Source organism: Microcaecilia unicolor, chromosome 8, assembly GCF_901765095.1.
Source record: "Microcaecilia unicolor chromosome 8, aMicUni1.1, whole genome shotgun sequence".
NCBI classification, from domain to species: domain Eukaryota; kingdom Metazoa; phylum Chordata; class Amphibia; order Gymnophiona; family Siphonopidae; genus Microcaecilia; species Microcaecilia unicolor.
This window is the reverse complement of record NC_044038.1, coordinates 104,751,549-104,773,784: the sequence shown is the minus strand read 5'-3', so window position 1 is coordinate 104,773,784 and position 22,236 is coordinate 104,751,549. Positions and strand designations below refer to the sequence as shown.

The 22,236-nt window shown below is 46.1% G+C and overlaps 1 protein-coding gene across 1 annotated transcript in view; it reads left to right on the top strand.

Moving 5' to 3' along the window:
* The first annotated feature begins 1,214 nt into the window (after positions 1 to 1,214).
* The window catches only part of SCN1B (sodium voltage-gated channel beta subunit 1), a 619,469-nt gene continuing 598,447 nt past the window's right edge, over positions 1,215 to 22,236 (top strand). Inside the window, exon 1 of the mRNA XM_030212354.1 lies at positions 1,215 to 2,737. Within this exon, the coding sequence (XP_030068214.1) occupies positions 2,695 to 2,737 (43 nt within the window). The 5' untranslated portion in view covers positions 1,215 to 2,694. The remainder of the gene's footprint in view (positions 2,738 to 22,236) is intronic.

Below are 22,236 nucleotides of genomic sequence, written 5' to 3'. Positions count from 1 at the left end.
ACCCTGCCAGCAGAAGACCTCCTCCTTCAGATTCTGGAGGCCATAACTCTTTCTAAGCTTAGCAGTAGTGTCTCTGAGCTGCCGCTACTGCTGGTGCCCCTGTGCATGTTCAGTTTTCACAGGTGTGTGTATTGGGGGGGAGGGGATGGTGGTGGCAGCAGCAGCAGCAGCAGATCAGGCACACTGCCACTAGCTTGGAGTTCAGGCCACTGAAGGAGGAAGTCTGCTGGCAGGGTTTGGGTATTCCTGGCAGCTTCATCCTGGAGTTCATAAGATGTAACATGTATAGGCAACCCTTCAAGCCTACTACTACTACTACTTAACATTTCTAGAGTGCTACTAGGGTTACGCAGCACTGTACAGTCCCTGCTCAAAAGAGCTTACAATCTTGTATCTTTATCCCACATTTTCTTGGTCTCAGACTGCATGTCTAGTACTTGAGGGTGTTCCCTAATATTTTCTTGTGTAAAATCCAAGATCTTCACTAACATTCTCTTGTGCAAAATCCAGCATTCCTTTGAGATTGCCCGGGTAAGCACTGGCCAAAGGGGAAGGTAGTTTGCTTTTAAGTTATGACTATGGGTTCAAGTGAGTTATGACACATAAGTGAGTTATGACACATTTGTCTGTATTTACCAATCAGTTTCCAGTGAATGTATTATCATTAGTGATATGATAGTTCTTCCTTGAAGGAAAGCCACAAAATAGCAAAGGATCGCTACTGAAGGCACACTAAAGCAGTAGTTATCGATAATACATGTCTAGCATAGGCACACTCATAAGTTTTGGTCTATTTTAGCTATGACGTAAAAAACGACACACTTTGCATACTGTATGCCTCTGTATGAAGTCATAGGCAGCTCTTCACCAATGACGGCCACTCTGGCTGATGGGGCGGGTGTAGCATCTTAAAGGGAACGGGACAGAAGCCCTGAAGCTGATGAAGTGACTGCGGTGGCTGCTAAAGCTGCTTACTGTCTCTGGTTAAAGAAATCCTGAGCGGTTCAGCGAAGACACCTAACTAGTTCATGTGAAGACAAAACAGTGAAAGTGTTGGGTCTTATTTGCTCCCGAGTCTCGGGCCGGTGCAGAGCAGCACAATTCGGCAGGATGGTGCAATGCATCAGCTCTTCTTGGCCCCCCTCCTCCTCCTCCATGCGCGCATCATCCTGCCCCTCCCCTTCCTCCTCCCTCTCTTTCCGTTGCAGCATCCTCGCAGCTCTGCAGAACCCGCTTCCTCCCGAGGCAGTCTGGGCTTTGCTGTGAGAGACTGATAGAAAGAGCGAGGAGTGAGAAAGAAAAGAACTTAGAGAATGAGGTAGAGAGCTGAAGTGAACTCGAGCTCCCAGGAATACCGTGTCAGTGCACTGGATTCGCTTCGCTAGGGAAAGGGAGCCTGGCAAGAGGCCAGCAAGCGCTGCAGAACTGGCACTCTGCTCTCCAGGGCAGGAACAGCATGCAGCTTTGATTTACACCGATTTGCCACGATCAAAATTAATGCCGACTTTCCGGCTCCGAAAAATCCAGCCAAAGAAGAAAAATTTTAAAAAGCTGTTAAAGTTATTTCGCATTTTACAGGAAGAGCCTCTGGATTATACATGGTATCCTTTATTTTACCCGGATCGTTTCTTCACTATAGCTTCTTAAGGAGACGGGTGTTGCACAAGGATTTATAAAGTACCAGTGCTGGTAACTGTATCTTGGACAAACTGTTGGGGCCCCGGCACAAATCAAAAGGCGACGATAAACCAGGAAAAAAAAACCCCAAACCACGGATTAGCCTAGTAAACCTGCCAGCCGAAACAAATATTAGCACATTTGTTATTTACTTAATGATTGTGATCACGGCGGGTTGTGTGTGATATTCAGCTGCTGCGGTACAGTACCCTTGTACCATCTCCTCCCGAAAAGAATAGGTGATCTCCAGTAGATGCTACGTGCTAAGCCGCGGAGGTTGGCACATCTTTTGGCGGTCACGGATGGTCCATAGAGGTGACAGCGATTAAGGATGTCTCATGGTGCCTAGTGCCCGCACAGATGAATGAGTAAGCTCATGCACTATGGCAGATCTATACTGATGGCCGCGAAGAGCACCAGTCACAAAAGTGCTGCTACCTGAAGAGCAGAAAGTGTGGCTGCGCTGTTCTAGCAGGCATCTGAACCCCTTGGGATGAGAGTCACCGAGAAGATTGCCGGGCTCCGGGGGCTGTCGTTATTAAAAACTTTTTACTGCATTGTATCCTGCTGACGTTTTTTGTCTGGCGGCAAAGTTGAGGAGTTTCTCTTTGGTTGACAAATAGTTCAGTTCACAATGCAGTTTTCAAATGCTTATCAGCTGTGGACCTGAAGAAAAGGAGAGAGGGAGAAAGAGTGAGCCATCAGTGAAAGCTAGCAGATCTTTTATAGCTGCCTAGTTTGGAGGACCCCTTTACTGCCCCTTCCCTCCTCTACCCAGCTATAAATATCTTTCTTGAAGATTCCTGAAGGGGATCAGTTACTACCTACTTAAAAGGGAAGGAGGGGGCTTGAACCGCAAAGGAGAGCTGCACATACAAATTCGGTGGACGGAAAGGTGGAAAAGACTTTTGAGACGTCACTGGGAAGCGGCTGAGGCCTCTTTGGAGAAGGCTGGGGCACCTTTTGGTTGTCCAAGGTTTTGCGTGGCTAGTGACTGCGTTTGCTTTTGATTGAAACATGCCTTTCTCAACCCAGATCTTTCTGCTTTGCCTCATGTCTGGTGAGTAAGACTGGCTGTTTTGGAGGAGAAAGCTATTGAGAGGGATGGGGACTGACTCAGTAGTTCTAAGACCATCTGGATTCCTCCCTTGAGTGTGAGGGAATCTCCATGTTGTTGTTTGTGGATTGCTGAATGCTTTTCTTGTGTAATAGCCTGTTCAGACCCTTCGGTGTTTGCCATCTGACCCTAATCACAGTGTCTGATCTGCCATGGTTTTTAGATTGTTTTGTTTCTACAAAGCTTTTGAGTCTTTTTGTTTCTGCTGAGACTTCAGGGGCTCCGATTACTGTAAGAAAAGTAGGAGCTACAAGTTCTCCGGTGCAGTGGGACAGACCCAGCACTGGCTCACTCTGTCCTTAGTGAGATGGAATCAGCCTGATAACTCTATAAAAATCTAAATATATACACGGTCTCCCACGTTAGCAGAGACGCAAAGTTACCCAGTTCCAGGTTGGAAACATTCTGACCAGTCCTGGTTTTGAGCAGTATGGGATTTGTAGTGCCTGATCCTGCCCATTAAAATCAGTTCTACAAGTCCCATAATGCACCGTTGATGGGGTGGTCTGAAATTCAGGTCTGTCCCAAAATCTCCAGCTTGTACCTGGGTAACTTGGCATCTCTGGTTTTCTGACATCCCCAGCTTGATACAATATTACTGGGCAGCTTTATGTGTCTTCTCTACTTTCAGGGGGCAATTAATAAAGTACACCAAAAGTTAGATGCCAAAAGGCTGGGCACTAAGCATGAATTTTATAACAGGATCCAGGCACCAGGATTCCATATTAGAATACAAGTATATGCTGGCATTTACATGCAACATTTAGGCATGGTCACTTATACCATGTCTATGGTAAGCAAGCGTTAATGCACGTTCAATGCAGCATTTTAGTTCGTGAATGGCACTGCTCTATGACGTGCATGTAATTGTGGGAGATGCCCATGCCCCATCCACATGAATGCCCCCTTTCATTTGCACACTATGCAGGTGTATGCTAAGATTATAGAATATTGTTTAGCACCTAACTTGCACATACATCTGTAACATTTGAATGTATAAATTCTGGTATTCTGTAATCTGAGCGTGCAAATAGGGGCTCACATAGAATGAAGGGGCCAGTGCCACACTCACTGCAAATACTGCTGCTCCAGCCTGCACGTCTCCAAGCCTTCCCTTTTGCTACCTATAGTAACTTGGAGGGGCATAATCGAACGCGAATGCCTATCTCCATGGGCGTCTATGTCTGAAAACGGGTACGTGAAGAGGAGGGACAGACCGTATTTTCAAAAAAAATAGACGTCTTTTTTTAGTTTCGAAAATACGGTTTGTACGGACCAAATACCATGGATTTGTTCGTTTCTGAGCTGGGCGGTTTTTTTTTAGCGATAATGGAAACTAAAACTGGCCAGCTCAAAAACGTCCCAATCCGAACCATTTGGTTGTGGGAGGGGCCAGGATTCGTAGTACACTGGCCCCCCTGACATGCCAGGAAACCAACTGGGCACCCTTGAGGTCAGTGCGGTGGACTTCAGAAACAGCTCCCACATGCATAGCTCCCTTACTTTGGTGCTGAGCCCCCAAACCCCTCCCCCAAAACCCATTACCTACAAATGTACAACACTACCATAGCTCTTAGGGGTAAAGGGGGCATCTACATGTGGGTACAGTGGGTTTTGGAGGCCTCCCATTTACCAGCACGTGTTACAGGTAGGGGGGATGGGCCTGGGTCCGCCTGCCTGAAGTGCACTGCGGTACCCACTAAAAGTGCTCCAGGGACCTGCATGCACGCAGGCCTCTAGGACTTGTTGCTGCTGTAGAACCTTGGCACACCAGTTGACACCTGAAGACTAATGTCTCCGAAAACGTCCTTTATTGGAATAAGCATGTTTTCTCACAGTTAACTGCAGATCAGAGGTTGTGCCCCACGGGAAAGAGTCTCCCTGATACTGAGATTAGCAGTAGGTCAGAGCTGGCAGAATGCCGTACAATGCCCACTTTCAGTAACGTGGGTAACACATGAAAGGGAGCTAAAACTGGCTTACAAAAATGGCCACTACCTCATGGACTACCAGAAACAAAACAGGGCACACTCTGACCCAGTAAGCAGAGGGAAAAGCACCATGGGAGTAGAGCCTACCAACTACCAACATCGTGAGCATTTAACACAAGCTAGTGGAATCACGGAGCCCAATACCCTACACCCACCACAATGCATTGCTGATGTGACTCTGCAGTGCGCATAACAAAAAAGGTGTCACACTCACCTGAGAGCCACATCAGAACCAGGGAAAGGCTGTCAGAGGATAGAACACATTCTGCTGTCATGGAGGTGGATACGGTATTTGAGGCTGGCATACAGGCTGGGAAAAAAAGTTTGTAAAGTGGGGGGTTTTTTGGTGGGAGGGAGTTAGTGACCACTGGGGGTGTCAGGGGAGGTGATCCCCGATTCCCTCCGGTGGTCATCTGGTCAGTTGGGGCACTTTTTTGGGACTTGGACCTGAAAAAAAAGGGTCCAAATAAAGCGGACCAAATTCTCGTCAAAAACGCCCTTCCTGTTTCGATTATCAGCTAAAGACGCCCATCTCTCCTCGGCCGATAACCACGCCCCAGTCCCGCCTTCACCACGCCTCCAACACGCCCCCGTCCACTTTGTTCGTTCCTGCGACGGAGTGCAGTTGAAGACGACCAAAATCGGCTTTCGATTATACCGATTTGTTCGCCCACGGGAGAAAGACGCCCATCTCCCGATTTGGGTCGAAATATGGGCGTCTTTCTCTTTCGAAAATAAGCTGGATAGTAAATGATGGCACATAAAGACTTGAATGGTCCATCCGGTCTGCCCAACAGTCACATTCATTATCACTTCAAGATTAACTCAACAATGAACGTGATATTATATACTTGTATTTGATCATGGTCTTTCTTTGGTGTTTTTGGCACATAGACAGTAGAAGTCCGCTCAGCTCTGTCCTTAAAGCCCACTTCAGTCTATCTGAATCCATTTTGTCATTTGCGGGACTCAGACCGTAAAAGTCTGCCTGGCACTGTCCTCATGTTCCAGATTACTGGAGTTTCCATCTAAGCTCTCTCCAACCCATCCTAAACCGGATTGCTATATACGGGACTCAAACCGTACAAGCCAGCCCAGCACCGGCCTTAGTTGATACCAGGTACTTGTGACCTGGCTTGGCCACTGTTGCTAGATGGACCATTGGTCTGACCCAGTATGGCTACTCTTATGTTCTTATGATACAGCCAGAGATGCCATCTAAGCACCACTTGACATACAAACACATATGCAACCCTTTAAGTTTTGTTTTTTTATACCATTCATTTTCTAATTAGAGATCCTCTTTGTTCATCCCACGCCTGTTTGAATTCCGTCAAGTTTTTTTTCTTCACCTCCTGCCTCGAGAGGGCATTCCAGGCATCAACCACCCTCTCCATGAAAAATAATTTTCTGACATTACTCTCTACCACCCTGCAAACTCAATGCATGTCCTCTAGTTTTACCATTCTCTGGAAAATATTTGTTTCTATATTAATACCTTTCAAGTATTTAGATGTCTGTATCAATTGTCCTTCCTCTCCTCTAGGGTTTACATATTCAGGTCTTCCAGTCTCTTCTCATATGTCATTTGGCTCAAGCCCCATATCATTTTTGCGACCTTTCTCTGGACCGCTTCAAGTCTTCTTACATCTTTAGCAAGATATGGCTTCCAAAACTGAACACAGTACTTCCAGGTGGGGCCCCTGCTGGTTACACCTCTCTCTATACAGCCTAGCATCCTTTGGTTTTGACAACCGACTTGTCACACTATTTCGTTGCTTTCAGATCCTAAGGTACTATCACCCCAATGTCCTTCTCCCTGTCTGTGCATATCAGCTTCTCACCATCTAACACATATGTCTCCTTTGGATTTCTGCTCCCTAAGTGCATCACTCTGCACTTCTTTCATAGGCGCCCCGTATAAGAGGCTTGGGGAGGTTAAGCCTCCCCAGCCAAGCTGTGACCTTTCCTCGCCTTTTCCGCCGCCGCCCATCCCCCGCTGAGCCCGCCCTCAGCTCCCCGACCTTTCCATTCCTGCTGTGGCCGCCGGCGTTTAAATCTTTTTAAGTCGCAGCGACGGTTCACCTCCGCTCCAGCATTTCCCTTCTTCTCGCTTCTCGCTCAGTGTCCCGCCTTCCTCTAATGAGGTATTTCTTGTTTCCGTTAGGGCGGGACACTGAGTGAGAAGGGAGAAGAAGGGAAAGGTTGGAGCAGACAACAGCTTCCTGCGCGCTTGGGGGTTTCGTAACCGCGTGTATATCGGTGGCGGCCGCTCCTTCCTGTTCTCCAGCTCCTTTTCCTCCTCATCCCCGCCACCAACCCCATTCTTGGGCCATGGATAAAACTGGGCTGATCCAGAAAGCCAAGCTGGCCGAACAGGCCGAGCGCTACGACGACATGGCATCCTGCATGAAATCGGTGACGGAGTACGGCGAAGAGCTCTCTAATGAGGAGCGCAATTTGCTTTCCGTCGCCTATAAGAACGTGGTGGGGGCGCAGTGCTCCACCTGGAGGGTCATCTCCAGCATCGAGCAAAAGACCGAGGGCTCTGAGGCAGACAAGAAGCTTCAGATGGTGCAGGAATACCGTGAGAAAGTGGAAACGGAGCTCCGAACTATATGTAAAATTGTCCTGGTGAGTACCACCTTGCAATATCTAGTTAGTATGGCTAGATATTAATCATTTTTTTCTAACTTTGTATCCTGTAATAAAGTGAAGAGGCCAAAGATGATAATATTTTTTTTTTAAACAAGAGCCTGGGGAAGCAGCAGGTATGCCCCTTGTGTTAACATTGCACCAGTTTTCCAGCCCTTTCAAGCTCTGACTTGCTGCAAGGTGGTGGATGCTCCTCCTGCTCCACAGATACGAGATGCACTACCCTATTATATGCAATCAATAAACTGTGAAGCAGGTTGAGTTGTAGATGCCCAATGTAGGGGAAGAAGCTACAGTGATGGTGTGCATGTATAAGCTTGGATGAAACTATTTATAGTTCTCTGCCAGAGTGGTTTGCCATAGGAAGGTTTCTTCATTAATTCTGAAGTTTAGTATTATTCTGACAAATTTGTACATTACCTTAATGGTTAGAATTGGGGTATTGTGAGAGAACGTCATTTCTGTTTCTGGAATAGGAGCACGTCAATTACAAAGGTTTGGGTAGTCTTACCCTTACTAGCTAGCTTTTCAGCAGGGTAGTAAAGGGCCTTTATCATATAAAGTAGCTGGTAATCAAGATATTACACTCTCTTCCGCTGGAGAATCTTTTTAGTAGTCATGAAAACACTGCCTTAACAATGCCTGTTTACTTTCAGTGCTGGTTGTTAATAAAAGGAGCTCATTGTGAACACTATCCACCCTAAAAGGGTGTTTTGTGGCTCTACATGTGAATTATGATATTATGATCCCTTATTTCATATTGTTGATGGTCTGCATTTTCCGTATGGGTGGTATATTGGTGTATTAGGGTCTGCCCAGTGTAATATTTATGGTACAGTAAGGTTCTGAGTGTGTTTTTGCACAAAGTTGTGCATAGTGTTTTGCAGTTGAGCGATTGTGGTTAGTATATGCTTTGAGCAACCACTTTATTCTTTGACATATCTACATTTCTAAATTTATCTAATATCTAAATTTAATAAAAGGTATTGTGACTTTTATTTTTTACTGTGTGTTGTCAGACAATGATGGAGATAAGCTCCGCCCCTGGCCCCACCCTAACCCCGCCCCCTTTAGCCTCCCCAAACAATTGGGCCACCGACCGCCTATGACTTCTTTGCATTGAATTTTAATTGCCAAACATTAGACCATTCTTCTGTTTCAGATCCTTTTTCATGTTTTCCACTCCCTCCAGAGTGTCCACTCTGTAACAAATCTTGAATCATCCGCAAAAAGGCAAACCTTATCTTCTAACTCTTTGGCAATGTTGCTCACAAATATATTGAACAGAATTGGCCTCAGCACCGATCCTTGAGGCACTCCACTACTCACCTTTCCTTCCTATGAGTGAATTCCATTAACCACCACCCTCTGGTGTCTGCAACCAGTTCCTAACCCAGTTCACCACTTTGCATCCTAACTTCAGCCTGTCAAGTTTATTCAAGCAGGGCCGCCGAGAGGGGGGGACAGGGGGGACAAAAGTCCCCGGGCCCGGGCCTCCAGGGGGGCCCGGCGCCGAGTCCGTGGGTGCTCGCCCCTCCGTCCGACTCCTAGGTCCCTCCCTCCCTCCGTCCGACTCCCAGGGCCCGCCTCCGTCCCTCCCTCCCTCCGAATTGCAAAAGCGATCTTCTTACTTCTTCGGCGGGGGTTACGGCGAGAGCAGCACGCAGACGCAGTAAGAAGCGTGCAGGCTCCCGCTTCAGCCTTCCCTCGTTGTCTGTCTCTCAGCTCTGGTCCCGCCTTTGAGGGCGGGACCACAGACAACGAGGGAAGGCTGAAGCGGGAGCCTGCACGCTTTTTACTGCGTTCTCTTCTGCATGCTGCTCTCGCCAACCCCCAACGAAGTAAGAACAAGATCGCTTTTGCAATTCGGAGGGAGGGACGGAGGGGGGCCTTGGAATTCAGTCGGATGGACGGAAGGAGAGGGGGGCCTTGGATCTGGGAGGGAGGGAGGGAGTTTAGTAGCGCTATAGAAATGATAAGCAGTAGTAGAAGGGCCTTGGATCTTGGAGGGAGGGGGGAGGCCTTGGATCTCGGAGGGGGGCAGGCCTTGGATCTCAGAGGGGGGGGGGAAAGAAGAGATTGCTGGACAAGAGGGCAGGGGGGAGAGAGAAGAGATTGCTGGACAAGAGGGCAGGGGGAGAGAAAAGAGAAAAGAGATTGCTGGACAAGAGAGCATGGGGGAGAGAGAAGAGATTGCTGGACAAGAGGGCAGGGGGAGAGAGAAGAGATTGCTGGACAAGAGGGCATTGGGGAGAGAAAAGAGATCGCTGGACAAGAGGGCAGGGGGGAGAGAGAAGAGATTGCTGGGCAGGGCAGAGGGGAGAGGAGAACTGCTGAACATGGATGGATGATTGGAGGGGGCAGGGGAGAGAGGAAATTTACTGGATATGGTTGGATGGAGGAGAGGCCAGGAGAGAATGAGGAGTTGCTGGACATGGATAGATGGAGGGGAGGGAAGTCAGGAAGGAGATGCACATGGATGGAGGGAAGGGAAGAGAGGAGAAATGCTGAACATGGATGGATGGAGTGGAGGGCAGGGAAGAGAGAAGAAATGATGGACAAGGATGAAGGGAAGGAAAGACAAAGGAAGGAGATGCACACGGATGGAGGGAAAAGGAAGAGAGGAGAAATGCTGGATATGGATGGAGGGGAGGGAAGACAGGAAATATATGTACATGGATGGAGGGGAGGAGAGTGAGGAGAAATGCTCAATTTAAGGGCTGGATCGGAACACTTTCAGGACAGATGCCGAAACTTGAGGAAGGATAGGGACAGGGCTACAGATGGTAGACAGGACGCATAAGGACACAGGAGGATGGTGAGAGAAAAAATATCAAATGGAAAGAAGACACTGCATAAAACAGAAGATGGGACCAAAGCGAATAGAAAAACTATGATCAGACAACAAAGGTAGAAAAAAGTATTTTATTCAGAATTTATTAATTGGAATATGTCAGCTTTTGGAAATGTGTATGTGATATTTTTCATGCAAGTTTCAATTTTTCTAGTATTGCTGCATGCTGAGTCTGACTTCTTGAGATAACTTTCTAGTTCAGTATTTTGCCTTCATATTTTTTTATTTCTAGTTCCTTGTGTCATATCTGTTGCCATGTGTTTTTCATGTGTGATCAAGGTACAGTATTCTGCTAGTGTGTAGTATTTGCAGCCCTTTATGTTTTGTTTTTCATTAGGTTGTGTACTGGTGTTTTAGAGCCCGGTGTAATTATAGTGCTGCCTTTCTACGCATAAGGTTGTAGTTCGTCCTGTCCTTGGAATTAGTGCTGTTATGGTTTGGTAAGGTTATGAGTGGGTTTTTGCACAAGTTTGTGTATAGTGTTTTGCAGTGGAGAGATTGTGTTTTGGCTTTACTGAGGTGGCACCAAAACATCAGAAAAGGTGTAGAGCCTAAATCATGACACACTACCTCTTGAAGGATCTACATATAGTGCAAGGGCCCGGCAGTGGGGGGGGGCCAGGGGCGGCCTTGTCCCAGGCCCGGCCCAGTCTCTCGGCGGCCCTGTATTCAAGAGCTTCCTATCAGGAACCGTGTCAAAGGCTTTGCTGAAATCTAAGTAGGTTACATCTAGGGCATGTGCTTGATCCAGTTCTCTGGTCATCCAGTCAAAGAATTCAAACAGATTTGTTTGGCACGATTTACCTTTGGTAAAACCATATTGTCTCGGTTCCTGTAAACTACTGGATTCCAGGAAATTCACTATCCTTTCCTTCAGCTTCACTTCCATTACTTTTCCAGTAACCGAAGTGAGGCTTACTGGCCTGTGGTTTCCAGCTTCTTCTCTGTCTCCGCTTTTGTGAAGAGAGACCATATCTGCTCTTCTCCAATCCCATGGAATCTCCCCCGTCTTCAAGGATTTATTAAACAAATCTTTAAGAGGATCCGCCAGAACCTCTCTGAGCTCCCTCAATATCCTGGGATGGATCCCGTCCAGTCCTATTGCTTTGTTCACCTTCAAATTTTCAAGTTGTTCATAAACACTTTCTTCTGTGAACAGTGCTATATCTGCTCCATTCTCATATGTACTCAGTCATGGTACTTTTCCAGGATTTTATGCTGTGAGCACAGAACAGAAGTATTTGTTTAGCAGGTTTGCTTTTTCCTCATCATTATCCACATAGCGGTTTACAACATCTTTCAGTCTCACAGTTCCATTTTTAGTCTTCCTCCTTTCACTAATACACCTGAAAACATTCTTGGTGCTCCTCCTTACATTTCTAGCCATTTGTTCTTCCGCTTGTACTGTTGCCAGACGTATATCTCTCTTGGCTTCTTTCAGTTTCATCCGGTATTCCGCTCTGTGTTTCCTTTCTTGAGTTTTTCTGTATTTCATGAATACCAACTCTTTAGCCTTTATTTTCTTAGCCACTTGCTTGGAGAACCATATCGGTTTCCTTTTTCTCTTGCTTTTATTTACTCTCCTTACATAAAGGTTAGTAGCTATATTGAGACCTCCTTTGAGCCTGGACCACTGCTTTTCCACTTCACGTATGTCCTCCCAGCCCATCAGCTCTTTTTTCAGGTATTCCCTTATTTTACTAAAGTCAGCATGTTTGAAATCCAGGATTTTAAGTTTTGAAGTGGCTGTCCTCCACTTTAGCTGTTATATCAAACCAAACTGTTTGATGATCACTGCTGCCCCACTCGGACATTAGACACACTTTCCCCATTTGTGAGCACGAAATCCAGCGTCGCTCCTTTCCTCGTGGGTTCTGTCACCATTTGTCTGAGCAGAGCACTTTGAAAGGCATCTACAATCTGATTCCGCAAATGAAACTTTCCAGTCCACATATGGCAGATCGAAATCTCCCAACAACAGCACCTCTCTTTTCTTTCCCAACTTTTGGATATCTGTAACTAGATCTTTAGGTGCTACTATATCTTCTCCAGTGCATCTGTGTTTCTAGAGAGGTAAACTTTTGCAATAATTCCTTGTACAGGAAACAAACTGATTCAGAGCATTAGGTGCCTTTAAGGCAGCGGCTTCCGAACTTGTCCTGGGGGAACTCCAGCCAGTCAAGTTTTCAGAATATCCACAAAATATTCTTGAGAATGATTTGCATATATTACTTCCTTGGTATACAGATCAATCTCGTGCATATTCATTGTGGATATCCTGAAAACCTGACTGGCTGGGTTTTCCCCAGGTCAGGTTTGGGAATCACTGCTTTAAGGATGTATGCAAATCTGTTGGATTCTGAATTTGTTCCACCCTTCAACTTGACAGATCCAATCCTGGTTTTACTCCATTGCTTCTGTGGTCTTGTAGTTCCTGTTTTTTCTAGGAACCACAAGTTTGGAGATGTGATGGGGCAAAATCAGGACTGAAGTCTGGTGACCTGGAATCAGCTGACAGTTGAACCTTCTCTAATCGAAGCACAGCAACAAAGTGACTTGGTTCCTGGAAGGACACTTTGGGATCAGTCCTTTTTGAACATACTATCCCATTGCATTTTGGGATTTGTTGTTCTGCTTCTTCCATGTGCCATCAGATGACAAAAACAATAGGCGGGGGCAGCTTAAAGAGCAAGTATTGACTTAAAGTCTCTCTCTAGAACTGGAGTCATTAAGTAACCTTGTAGAAAGAGATCTATGGGGGATTTTGCTGTGGTGTAGCACAGAAGGATGTCCGCCCAACCTTCAAATCTTTGCAGGTTCAGCACTTAGGGATGAAGAGGGTGGAGGTGAACACCTGTCATTATTTCAAATTTGGAAGAGGTTTGGTTCGTATTCTCTGAGGGTTTCTACTTTGCAGAGTAACTAGAGATGCAATTTATAATTAAACACTTCCGGGAGAGAAGCACTGTTTGTGTACTACTGCAGAGTCCTCTGAGAGCAAACTAGGATTGTACAACAGTTTAAAGACACCCCTCTCCCCAGCTACTCCATCCTCAGACTTTCATCTGCTCCCCCAATCATCATTAATAATAATGCTGAAGAAACACTGATCTGCCCCAAAGGAGAGCACACTGCACTGATAATACTCAAAGGTGCTGATTTACCAAAGTGAAGCACGCTGCTCCAGTAATATTAAGAAAGAGAGTACAGTTTACCAATAACACCGAAAGGGTACTGATTTACGAAAGGTGCACCGATAATACTGACAAGGTGCTGCTTTACTTAACAAATACACACTGTACTGATAAGACTGATAAGATATTGATTTAATAAAAGAGTGCATGCTGCAGTATTTTCACAAACATAGCACTGATTCACTAAAGGAGTACACTTTTCAGTCCACGTATGTTGACAGATCCCTCTGATGGTGGAGGAGATTTGTGCTGTGTATTTGATATAATGAAAAATATTAGACTTGGGCTCTACCAGAAGTCTCAGGACTTTCAGGCTTATTTTCAAAAGTGATCGCCGGGCATCTTCCGACATAAATTGGGAGATGGCCAGCGATCTCTCAAAAGCGGCGAAATCGGTATAATCGAAAGCTGCTTTTTTGACACCATCGCCACTTTCCCGTCGCCGAGCCGACGAAAGTAGAAGGGGGCATGTCGGTGGCGTAGTGAAGGTGGGACATGGGCAGGCATGGGCATGGCTACCAGATGGCCGGCTTTCGTGGATAATGGAAAAAAAAAGCGGCGTTAATCAGTATTTCGCCGGGTTTACTTGGTCCTTTTATTTTCACGACCAAGCCTCAAAAAGGTGCCTCAACTCACCAGATGACCACCGGAGGAAATGGGGGATGACCTCCCCATACTCCCCCAGTGGTCACCAAACCCCTCCCACACTAAAAAAATAAAAATAAAAACCTTTTTTGCCAGCCTGTATGCCAGCCTCAAATGTCATACCCAGCTCCCTGACAGCAGTATGCAAGTCCCTGGAGCAGTTTTTAATGGGTGCAGTGGACTTCAGGCAGGCAGACCCAGGTCCATCCCCCCCTACCTGTTACACTTGTGGTGCTAAGTGTTGAGCCCTCCAAACCCCCCCAAAACCCATTGTACCCACATGTAGGTGCCCCCTTCACCCATAAGGGCTATGGTAATGGTGTAGAGTTGTGGGGAGTGGGTTTGGGGGGGATTTGGGGGGCTCAGCACCCAAGGTAAGGGAGCTATGCACCTGGAAGCTATTTGTATATATTTTTTTAATTTTTAGAAGTGCCCCCTAGGGTGCCTGGTTGGTGTCCTGGCATGTCAGGGGGACCGGTGCACTACAAATGCTGGCTCCTCCCACAACCAAATGCCTTGGATTTCGCCGGGTTTGAGATCACCGGCATTTTTTTCCATTATTGCTGAAAAACAAAACCGGCCATCTCAAACCTGGCAAACACTGGCATTTGGCCGGGCCAAACCGTATTATCGAAAGAAAAGATGGCCGGCTATCTTTTTCGATAATACGGTTACGGCCAGCTGTTGCACCACAGCCAAAATAGATCACCGGCGATCTATTTTGCCGGTGCCGTTCGATTATGCCCCTCTTTGTTAGCACTGACAATTAAAGTTCTCATTAAATCTGTGGGTATGGTCGTGTGGAAGGTAGTTAATTCAACTCAATAAGTATATTCAAATGGTTTGAAGCACAATCTTCAGACTGCTGCTAGAAGGGTTCGGGTTCTTGTTCTGGTTCTAATGTGGTTAGGTGTTGACGGAGTGGCCTGGGATGGCAAGTGCCACTCCAAAAAATAGATTTGTAACCCCTTTACCACCCCAGCTAGAACCAGACATTACCTGAAAACTGGCCAGGCTGGAGCCGTGGTTCTGGCAGCAGCAATGGGTCTCATAGCAGGTCCTTCCTCCACAGAAGGACTGGGCTGCATGATTCAAGCCATTCAGTTTGAACCAGAGGGCTCTGTGTCTACAGAGACCTACATGGTTCAAATATTTGTTTCAGCTGTATGGTTAAAACTGATGACTGGACTATGCTGGGCTGCGTAGACACAGAGACCTGAGGATCAAACTCATTGGCTCCTCTGTGAAGGAGAAGAGAGCTGCCATGAGACTTGCTGGCACTGCTAGAACCAGAGCTCCAGCCAGACCAGCTTACAGATGCGGGGCCAAGGATGAGATGTGGATGAGTTGAAGAAGGGGAACATCAGAAGACACATGGAGAGAGGATAGTACAGAAGGAGAGAGAGAGAGGATTTGAAGTGAGGGGGAGAAGATGGATGTGACTCAGAAGAAATTGGACTTGGTGATTGAGTGGGACAGTGTTGAAGGGCAGGACAGGGAATTATGGATGGGAGCGTGTTGAGGGGCAGGGGGCAGGGCAGGGAATTATGGATGGTTGAGACTGAGTGGGAAATTTTGAGGGGATAGTGAGGACCTGGCAGTTGGTAGGTATGAATGGGGGTGGGTTGATAAGCTGGGAGTATGAGTGAGGGAGTAATGGGGTAAGGAGATGAAGTGTAGGGAGAGGTTCAAACGTAGTGTGAATAACCTGGAAGATTAGAGAGAGGATGACATGCACTGTGAAGGGGTATGAGAGGAAGGGAATAGATCTCTGAAGGGGTTGAGTGAGGGTGGAAATGGCATTAAGAAGATGGTGAAAGTGAGGCAATAAAAGAATGTCCCTGAGGCAAGGTAAGAAAGGAGAGACAGGGATGGAGCTGGGGCTGGTGAGGGTATTTGAAGGCTGAGGGTAAGTATACAGGATAGAAGTGGTGGACTGGGGAGTGGGTGAAAGATAAAGAGGTGAGGATAGGAGACTGGGGAAGGGGGTGGGCAATGGGAGTACTGGAGAGGGGATGAGAAGGAGATGGGGAAAAAACAGTAGATGGATAAGAGGTGAAAAGGGGGACTATAGAGGGTGAGAGAAAGGGAGAATTATTGAAAAACTGAAAAATATTAAGATGGAGACAGCAGACCAGCAGTGAGAGGGGTGCTATCCAGTCTTTTGCATTGAATGTCACATGTATGATTATCTCCCAGTTGGTGAGCAGTTATATGTGTGTGCACTTGATGCAAAGAGCTCCTAGCTCTCGGAGAATGGGTCTGTTCTCTTGAGGCTAGAGTAGCAGACTTGGTGGAGCTGAGGGAGACACAGAGGTATATAGAGGAGACCTACAGGGATGTTGTACAGAAGTCCCACCTCCAATCTGGCAGCCCCTGTGCTGCATTGGAGGAGGGAGGTCTGCTAGAAGGAGAACATCACCCTGGTGAAGTAGGAAGTACTCCTGTAGTCAGGACCTGCCCACCAGGGGATGTATTAGCCTCTTGCACTGAGGATATGTCTCCAAGAACTTCTGTAAAGGTATACAGATCCAATTCACTAAAAGTAAAATGTGAGAAACCACAAAGAATAACAGTGAATCAAAATGAAGGCACATCCACTTATCATATAAGGAGGAAAAAAACCTCATCAAACTGTGTCAATCAGCGGTATGTGAAACTGGACCGTGAAATCAGCAAATAAGCGTGCACACAGTAGAAAAAGTAATCATTGGCCAAAAAACCTCCTGTAATTCAATTTTTGTTCAATTACAACAAAAAGCTGTTCCATGACAAAAACAATCTTCAATACATGAAAGCCATGCAAATCCAATCATCAGCAAGCACTTATCATTAATCGTGCGATACCTCAGTGCCCAAACTTGGTTGCTCTGGCTTGCCAGTTTGATGAGCTTTTTTTCCTCCTTATATGATAAGTGGGCATGCCTTCATTTTGATTCACTGTTATTCTTTGTGGTCCAAGGACTGCCCAGGCGGGAAGGGTTAGGTAAGCTGTTGTAGTTGGTGATTTGATCATTAGGCATATAGATAGCTGGGTGGCTGGTGGACATGAGGATCGCCTGGTGACTTGACCTCATGCGTCACCTAGACAGGATCTTCAATAGTGCTGGGGAGGAGCTAGCTGTCTTGGTACATGTGGGTACCAATGACATAGGAAAATGTGGAGAGAGGTTCTGGAAGCCAAATTTAGGCTCTTAGGTAGAAAGCTGAAGTTCAGATCCTCCAGGGTAGCATTTTCAGAGATGCTTCCTGTTCCAAGCGCAGGACCCTGTGTTGAGGGTACAAATTGTATCGCAATGATAGAGAGGATCAAATTGGAGGGGGGGGGGGGGGGTTGCGCTATATGTTAAAGAGGGAATTGAGTCAAATAAAATAAACATTCCACGTGAATCAGATAGCGTGGAATCATTATGCATAGAAATTCCATGTGTGACGGGAAGGAGTGTTCTTGTAGGACTTTACTACCATCCAGGACAGAACGAACAGACGGGTGAAGAAATGTTTACAGAGATTAGGAAAGCTGGGAAATTGAGCAACACTATAATAATGGGTGATTTCAATTATCACTACAATTGTTGGAATCTGTATTACTTAATATCAAAATGTGTACAAAGTTACTTCTACAATTCTGTCTTAAGTATCTCAGGGTATATCTTGTATCATTTAATAGTGGAGAAAAAAGACCTCAGTATCTCTCAGAGAACACCTCAGTTTGAACGATAAACTTTCATAAACACAGAGGGCTCCTTTTAATCATTGGTCTAAAAAAAAAACTCCACTAGTATCTATAATATTCATATAACAAAAACAAGATAGCCTTTTTCAAGATACCAAATTGACTGGAGACCATGAAAATGCTGTTCACAAGCACACAGTACTTATCTTGGATGATAAATCATGTTTCAATCTTCTTTATATCCATCGAATAAGTTATCCTCAAACATCCCAACAGTGGTTCCCAGTTTGTGGTTCCCTGTTTAACCTTAACCAGGCTGCTTCAGGGTAAAAAAGTTTTTTAAATATAGTCCATCTAAGAACAAGAAAAACATAGCTGTTAACAAATGTCTCTACTGGCTCTTAGTGCTGGGCAAAATAGTGGAAACTAAATTTCAGAACACGTAGACAAACATGGTTTAATGGGACAGAGTCAGCATGGGTTCAGCCGAGGGAAGTCTTGCCTCACCAGTTTGCTTAATTTCTTTGAAGGCATGAATAAAGATGTGGATAAAGGTGAGCCGGTTTATGTAGTGTATGCAGGGGTGTGCTGGTAAATTTTTAACAACAGACTCTTTCTCCAGACGTAGCCAGCTCTGCAGTTGGAAGGGCCAGGGGTGGTCGGGGTGGGATGGGGGAGCAACACTTGCCTCTCTCTCCTCCCTCCCTTCGTGTGGGCACACTAGGCATACCTTTGCTGGCAGCCAATAAATGGACTGCCACCACTCCCAAGGTCTTGCTTTGAGCAGCATGCAGGAACTTCTCTCACATGCACGAGAAGTCCCAGCCTGCTGCCCAGAGCTGGAAACAAGGAGCGGGGAGCAGCAGTAGTCTATTTACTTGGCTGGCAGGGCTCAGCATCCCCACCAGCAAAGTAAAAGATAATTCAGCAGGGGGCCCAAGCCCACATTTTGGGAGCCAGTTGTTAAAGTAGCCATGGAGGGCCCTACTTTAACAACCGGCTCCCAAAATTCTTAAAAACTTAACCGGCTCTTGCGAGCCTGCTCCAGCACACCACTGAGTGTATGTAGATTTTCAAAAAGCTTTTGATAAAGTTCCTCATGAGAGATTTCTGAGAAAATAAGAGTCATGGGATAGAAGGCAAGGTTCTCTTGAGGCTAGAGTAGCAGACTTGGTGGAGCTGAGGGAGACAGAGAGGTACATAGAGGAGACCTACAGGGATGTTGTAGAGAGGTCCCACCTCCAGTCTAGTAGCCCTTGTGCTACCTTGGAGGAGGGAGGTCTCCTAGAAGGAGAGCATCACCCTGGTGAAGTAGGAAGTACTCCTTTAGCCAGGACCTGCCCACCAGGGGATGTACTATCCTCTCGCACTGAGGATATGTCTCCAAGTGCTGCTCGGGAGGGAAAGGTTAGGACAGCTGTTGTAGTTGGTGATTCGATCATTAGGCATATAGATAGCTGGGTGGCTGGTGGACGTGAGGATCGCCTGGTGACTTGCCTGCCTGGTGCAAAGGTGGCGGACCTCACGCGTCACCTAGATAGGATTTTAGATAGTGCTGGGGAGGAGTCCGCTGTCTTGGTTCATGTGGGTACCAATGACATAGGAAAATGTGGGAGAGAGGTTCTGGAAGCCAAATTTAGGCTCTTAGGTAGAAAGCTCAAATCCAGATCCTCTAGGGTAGCATTTTCTGAAATGTTACCTGTTCCACGTGCAGGGCCCAAGAGACAGGCAGAGCTCCAGAGTCTCAATGCGTGGATGAGACGATGGTGCAGGGAGGAGGGTTTTAGATTTGTTAGGAACTGGGCAACATTCTGGGGAAGGGGGAGCCTATTCCGAAAGGATGGGCTCCACCTTAACCAGGGTGGGACCAGGCTGCTGGCGTCGGCATTTAAAAAGGAGATAGAGCAGCTTTTAAACTAGAAATGGGGGGAAGGCCGACAGTCGCTCAAAAGCGCATGGTTCGGGAAAAGGTATCTTGCAAAGATACCTCACAAACAGGGAAGATAGGGTTTCTGGATAGTGAGGTTGCACAACAGACCGTGGTAGGCCAGGTGCCCTTAAATACAACTAGATGTCAAATCAATAGTGTCAGGTACTAAGCATCATGCAAATAAGAACAACAAACATACTCTGAAATGTCTAGGAGTCTAAGAAATAAGATGGGAGAGTTGGAATATATTGCACTAAATGAAAAATTGGATATAATAGGCATTACTGAGACCTGGTGGAAGGAGGATAACCAGTGGGACACTGTCATACCGGGGTACAAAGTATATCGTAATGATAGGGTAGACCGGACTGGTGGAGGGGTAGCATTGTATATTAAAGAGAGCCTTGACTCAGATAGATTACAAATTCAGCAGGACACAAATCACACCTTTGAATCACTGTGGGTTGAAATTCCATGTATAAAAGGGAAAAAAATGGTGATAGGAGTGTACTACCGTCCACCTCGCCAGGATGAGCAGGTAGACACAGAAATGATAAAAGAAATCAGAGATGCGAACAAAATGGGCAATGTGATAATAATGGGTGACTTCAATTATCCAAATATAGACTGGGTAAATGTAACATCGGGACACGCTACAGAGATACAATTCCTTGATGAAATCAAGGACAGCTTTATGGAGCAACTGGTGCAGGAGCCGACGAGAGAAGGAAAAATTCTAGACTTAGTCCTTAGTGGAGCGCATGATCTGGTGAGGGACGTTATGGTACTGGGGCCGCTTGATAACAGTGACCATAATATGATCAGTTTTGACATCAACCTTGAAGTAACTGTACACAGAAAGTCAAATACGTTAGCGTTTAACTTTAAAAAAGGAGACTATGATAAAATGAGAAGAACGGTAAAAAAAAAAACTTAGGGGGGCAACTGAGAGAGTAAAAACTGTACAACAGGCGTGGACGCTGTTCAAAAATACCATCCTGGAGGCCCAGGCCATACATATTCCGCGAATTAGAAAAGAAAGACGGAAGTCCAAAAGACACCTGGCCTGGTTGAAAAGTGAGGTGAAGGAAGCTATTAGGGCTAAAAGAAACGCCTTCAGAAAATGGAAGAAGGAACCGTCTGAAAATAACAAGAAACAGCATAAGGAGTGTCAAAGCAAATGCAAGGCGCAGATTAAGAAGGCCAAGAGGGAGTATGAAAAAAAGATAGCAGTAGAGGCAAAAAAACATAGTAAAAATTTTTTTCGGTATATTAAAAGCAGGAAGCCGGCAAAAGAATCGGTTGGGCCGCTGGATGACCGAGGGGTAAAAGGGGCGATCAAGGAAGACAAAGACGTAGCGGAGAGACTGAATGAATTCTTTGCTTCGGTCTTCACCGAGGAAGATTTGGGTGGGATACCGGTGTCGGAAATGGTATTTCAAGCGGACGAGTCGGAGAAACTTACTGACTTCACGGTAAACCTGGAGGACGTAATAGGGCAGTTCGGCAAACTGAAGAGTAGCAAATCTCCTGGACCGGATGGTATTCATCCTAGAGTACTGATAGAACTGAAAAACGAGCTTGCGGAGCTACTGCTAGTGATATGCAACTTATCCTTAAAATCGAGCGTGGTACCGGAAGATTGGAGGGTGGCCAGTGTAACGCCCATTTTTAAAAAAGGCTCCAGGGGAGATCCGGGAAATTATAGACCGGTGAGTCTGACGTCGGTGCCGGGGAAAATGGTAGAGGCTATTATCAAAAACAAAATTACAGAGCACATCCGAGGACATGGATTACTGAGACCAAGAGGCATATTTTCAAAGCACTTTGGGAGGCTAAGTTCCATAGGTTTCTATGGAACTTTGGGAGGCTAAGTGCTTTGAAAATGAGCCTCCAAGTCAGCATGGCTTTTGTGTGGGGAAATCTTGCCTGACCAATTTACTTCAATTCTTTGAAGGAGTGAACAAACATGTGGACAAAGGGGAGTCGGTTGATATTGTGTATCTGGATTTTCAAAAGGCGTTTGACAAGGTACCTCATGAAAGGCTACAGAGGAAATTGGAGGGTCATGGGATAGGAGGAAATGTCCTATTGTGGATTAAAAACTGGTTGAAGGATAGGAAACAGAGAGTGGGGTTAAATGGGCAGTATTCACAATGGAGAAGGGTAGTTAGTGGGGTTCCTCAGGGGTCCGTGCTAGGACCGCTGCTTTTTAATATATTTATAAATGATTTAGAGATGGGAGTAACTAGCGAGGTAATTAAATTTGCTGATGACACAAAGTTATTCAAAGTCATTAAATCGCGACAGGGTTGTGAAAAATTACAAGAGGACCTTACGAGACTGGGAGACTGGGCGGCTAAATGGCAGATGATGTTTAATGTGAGCAAGTGCAAGGTGATGCATGTGGGAAAAAAGAACCCGAATTATAGCTACGTCATGCAAGGTTCCACGTTAGGAGTTACGGACCAAGAAAGGGATCTGGGTGTCGTCGTCG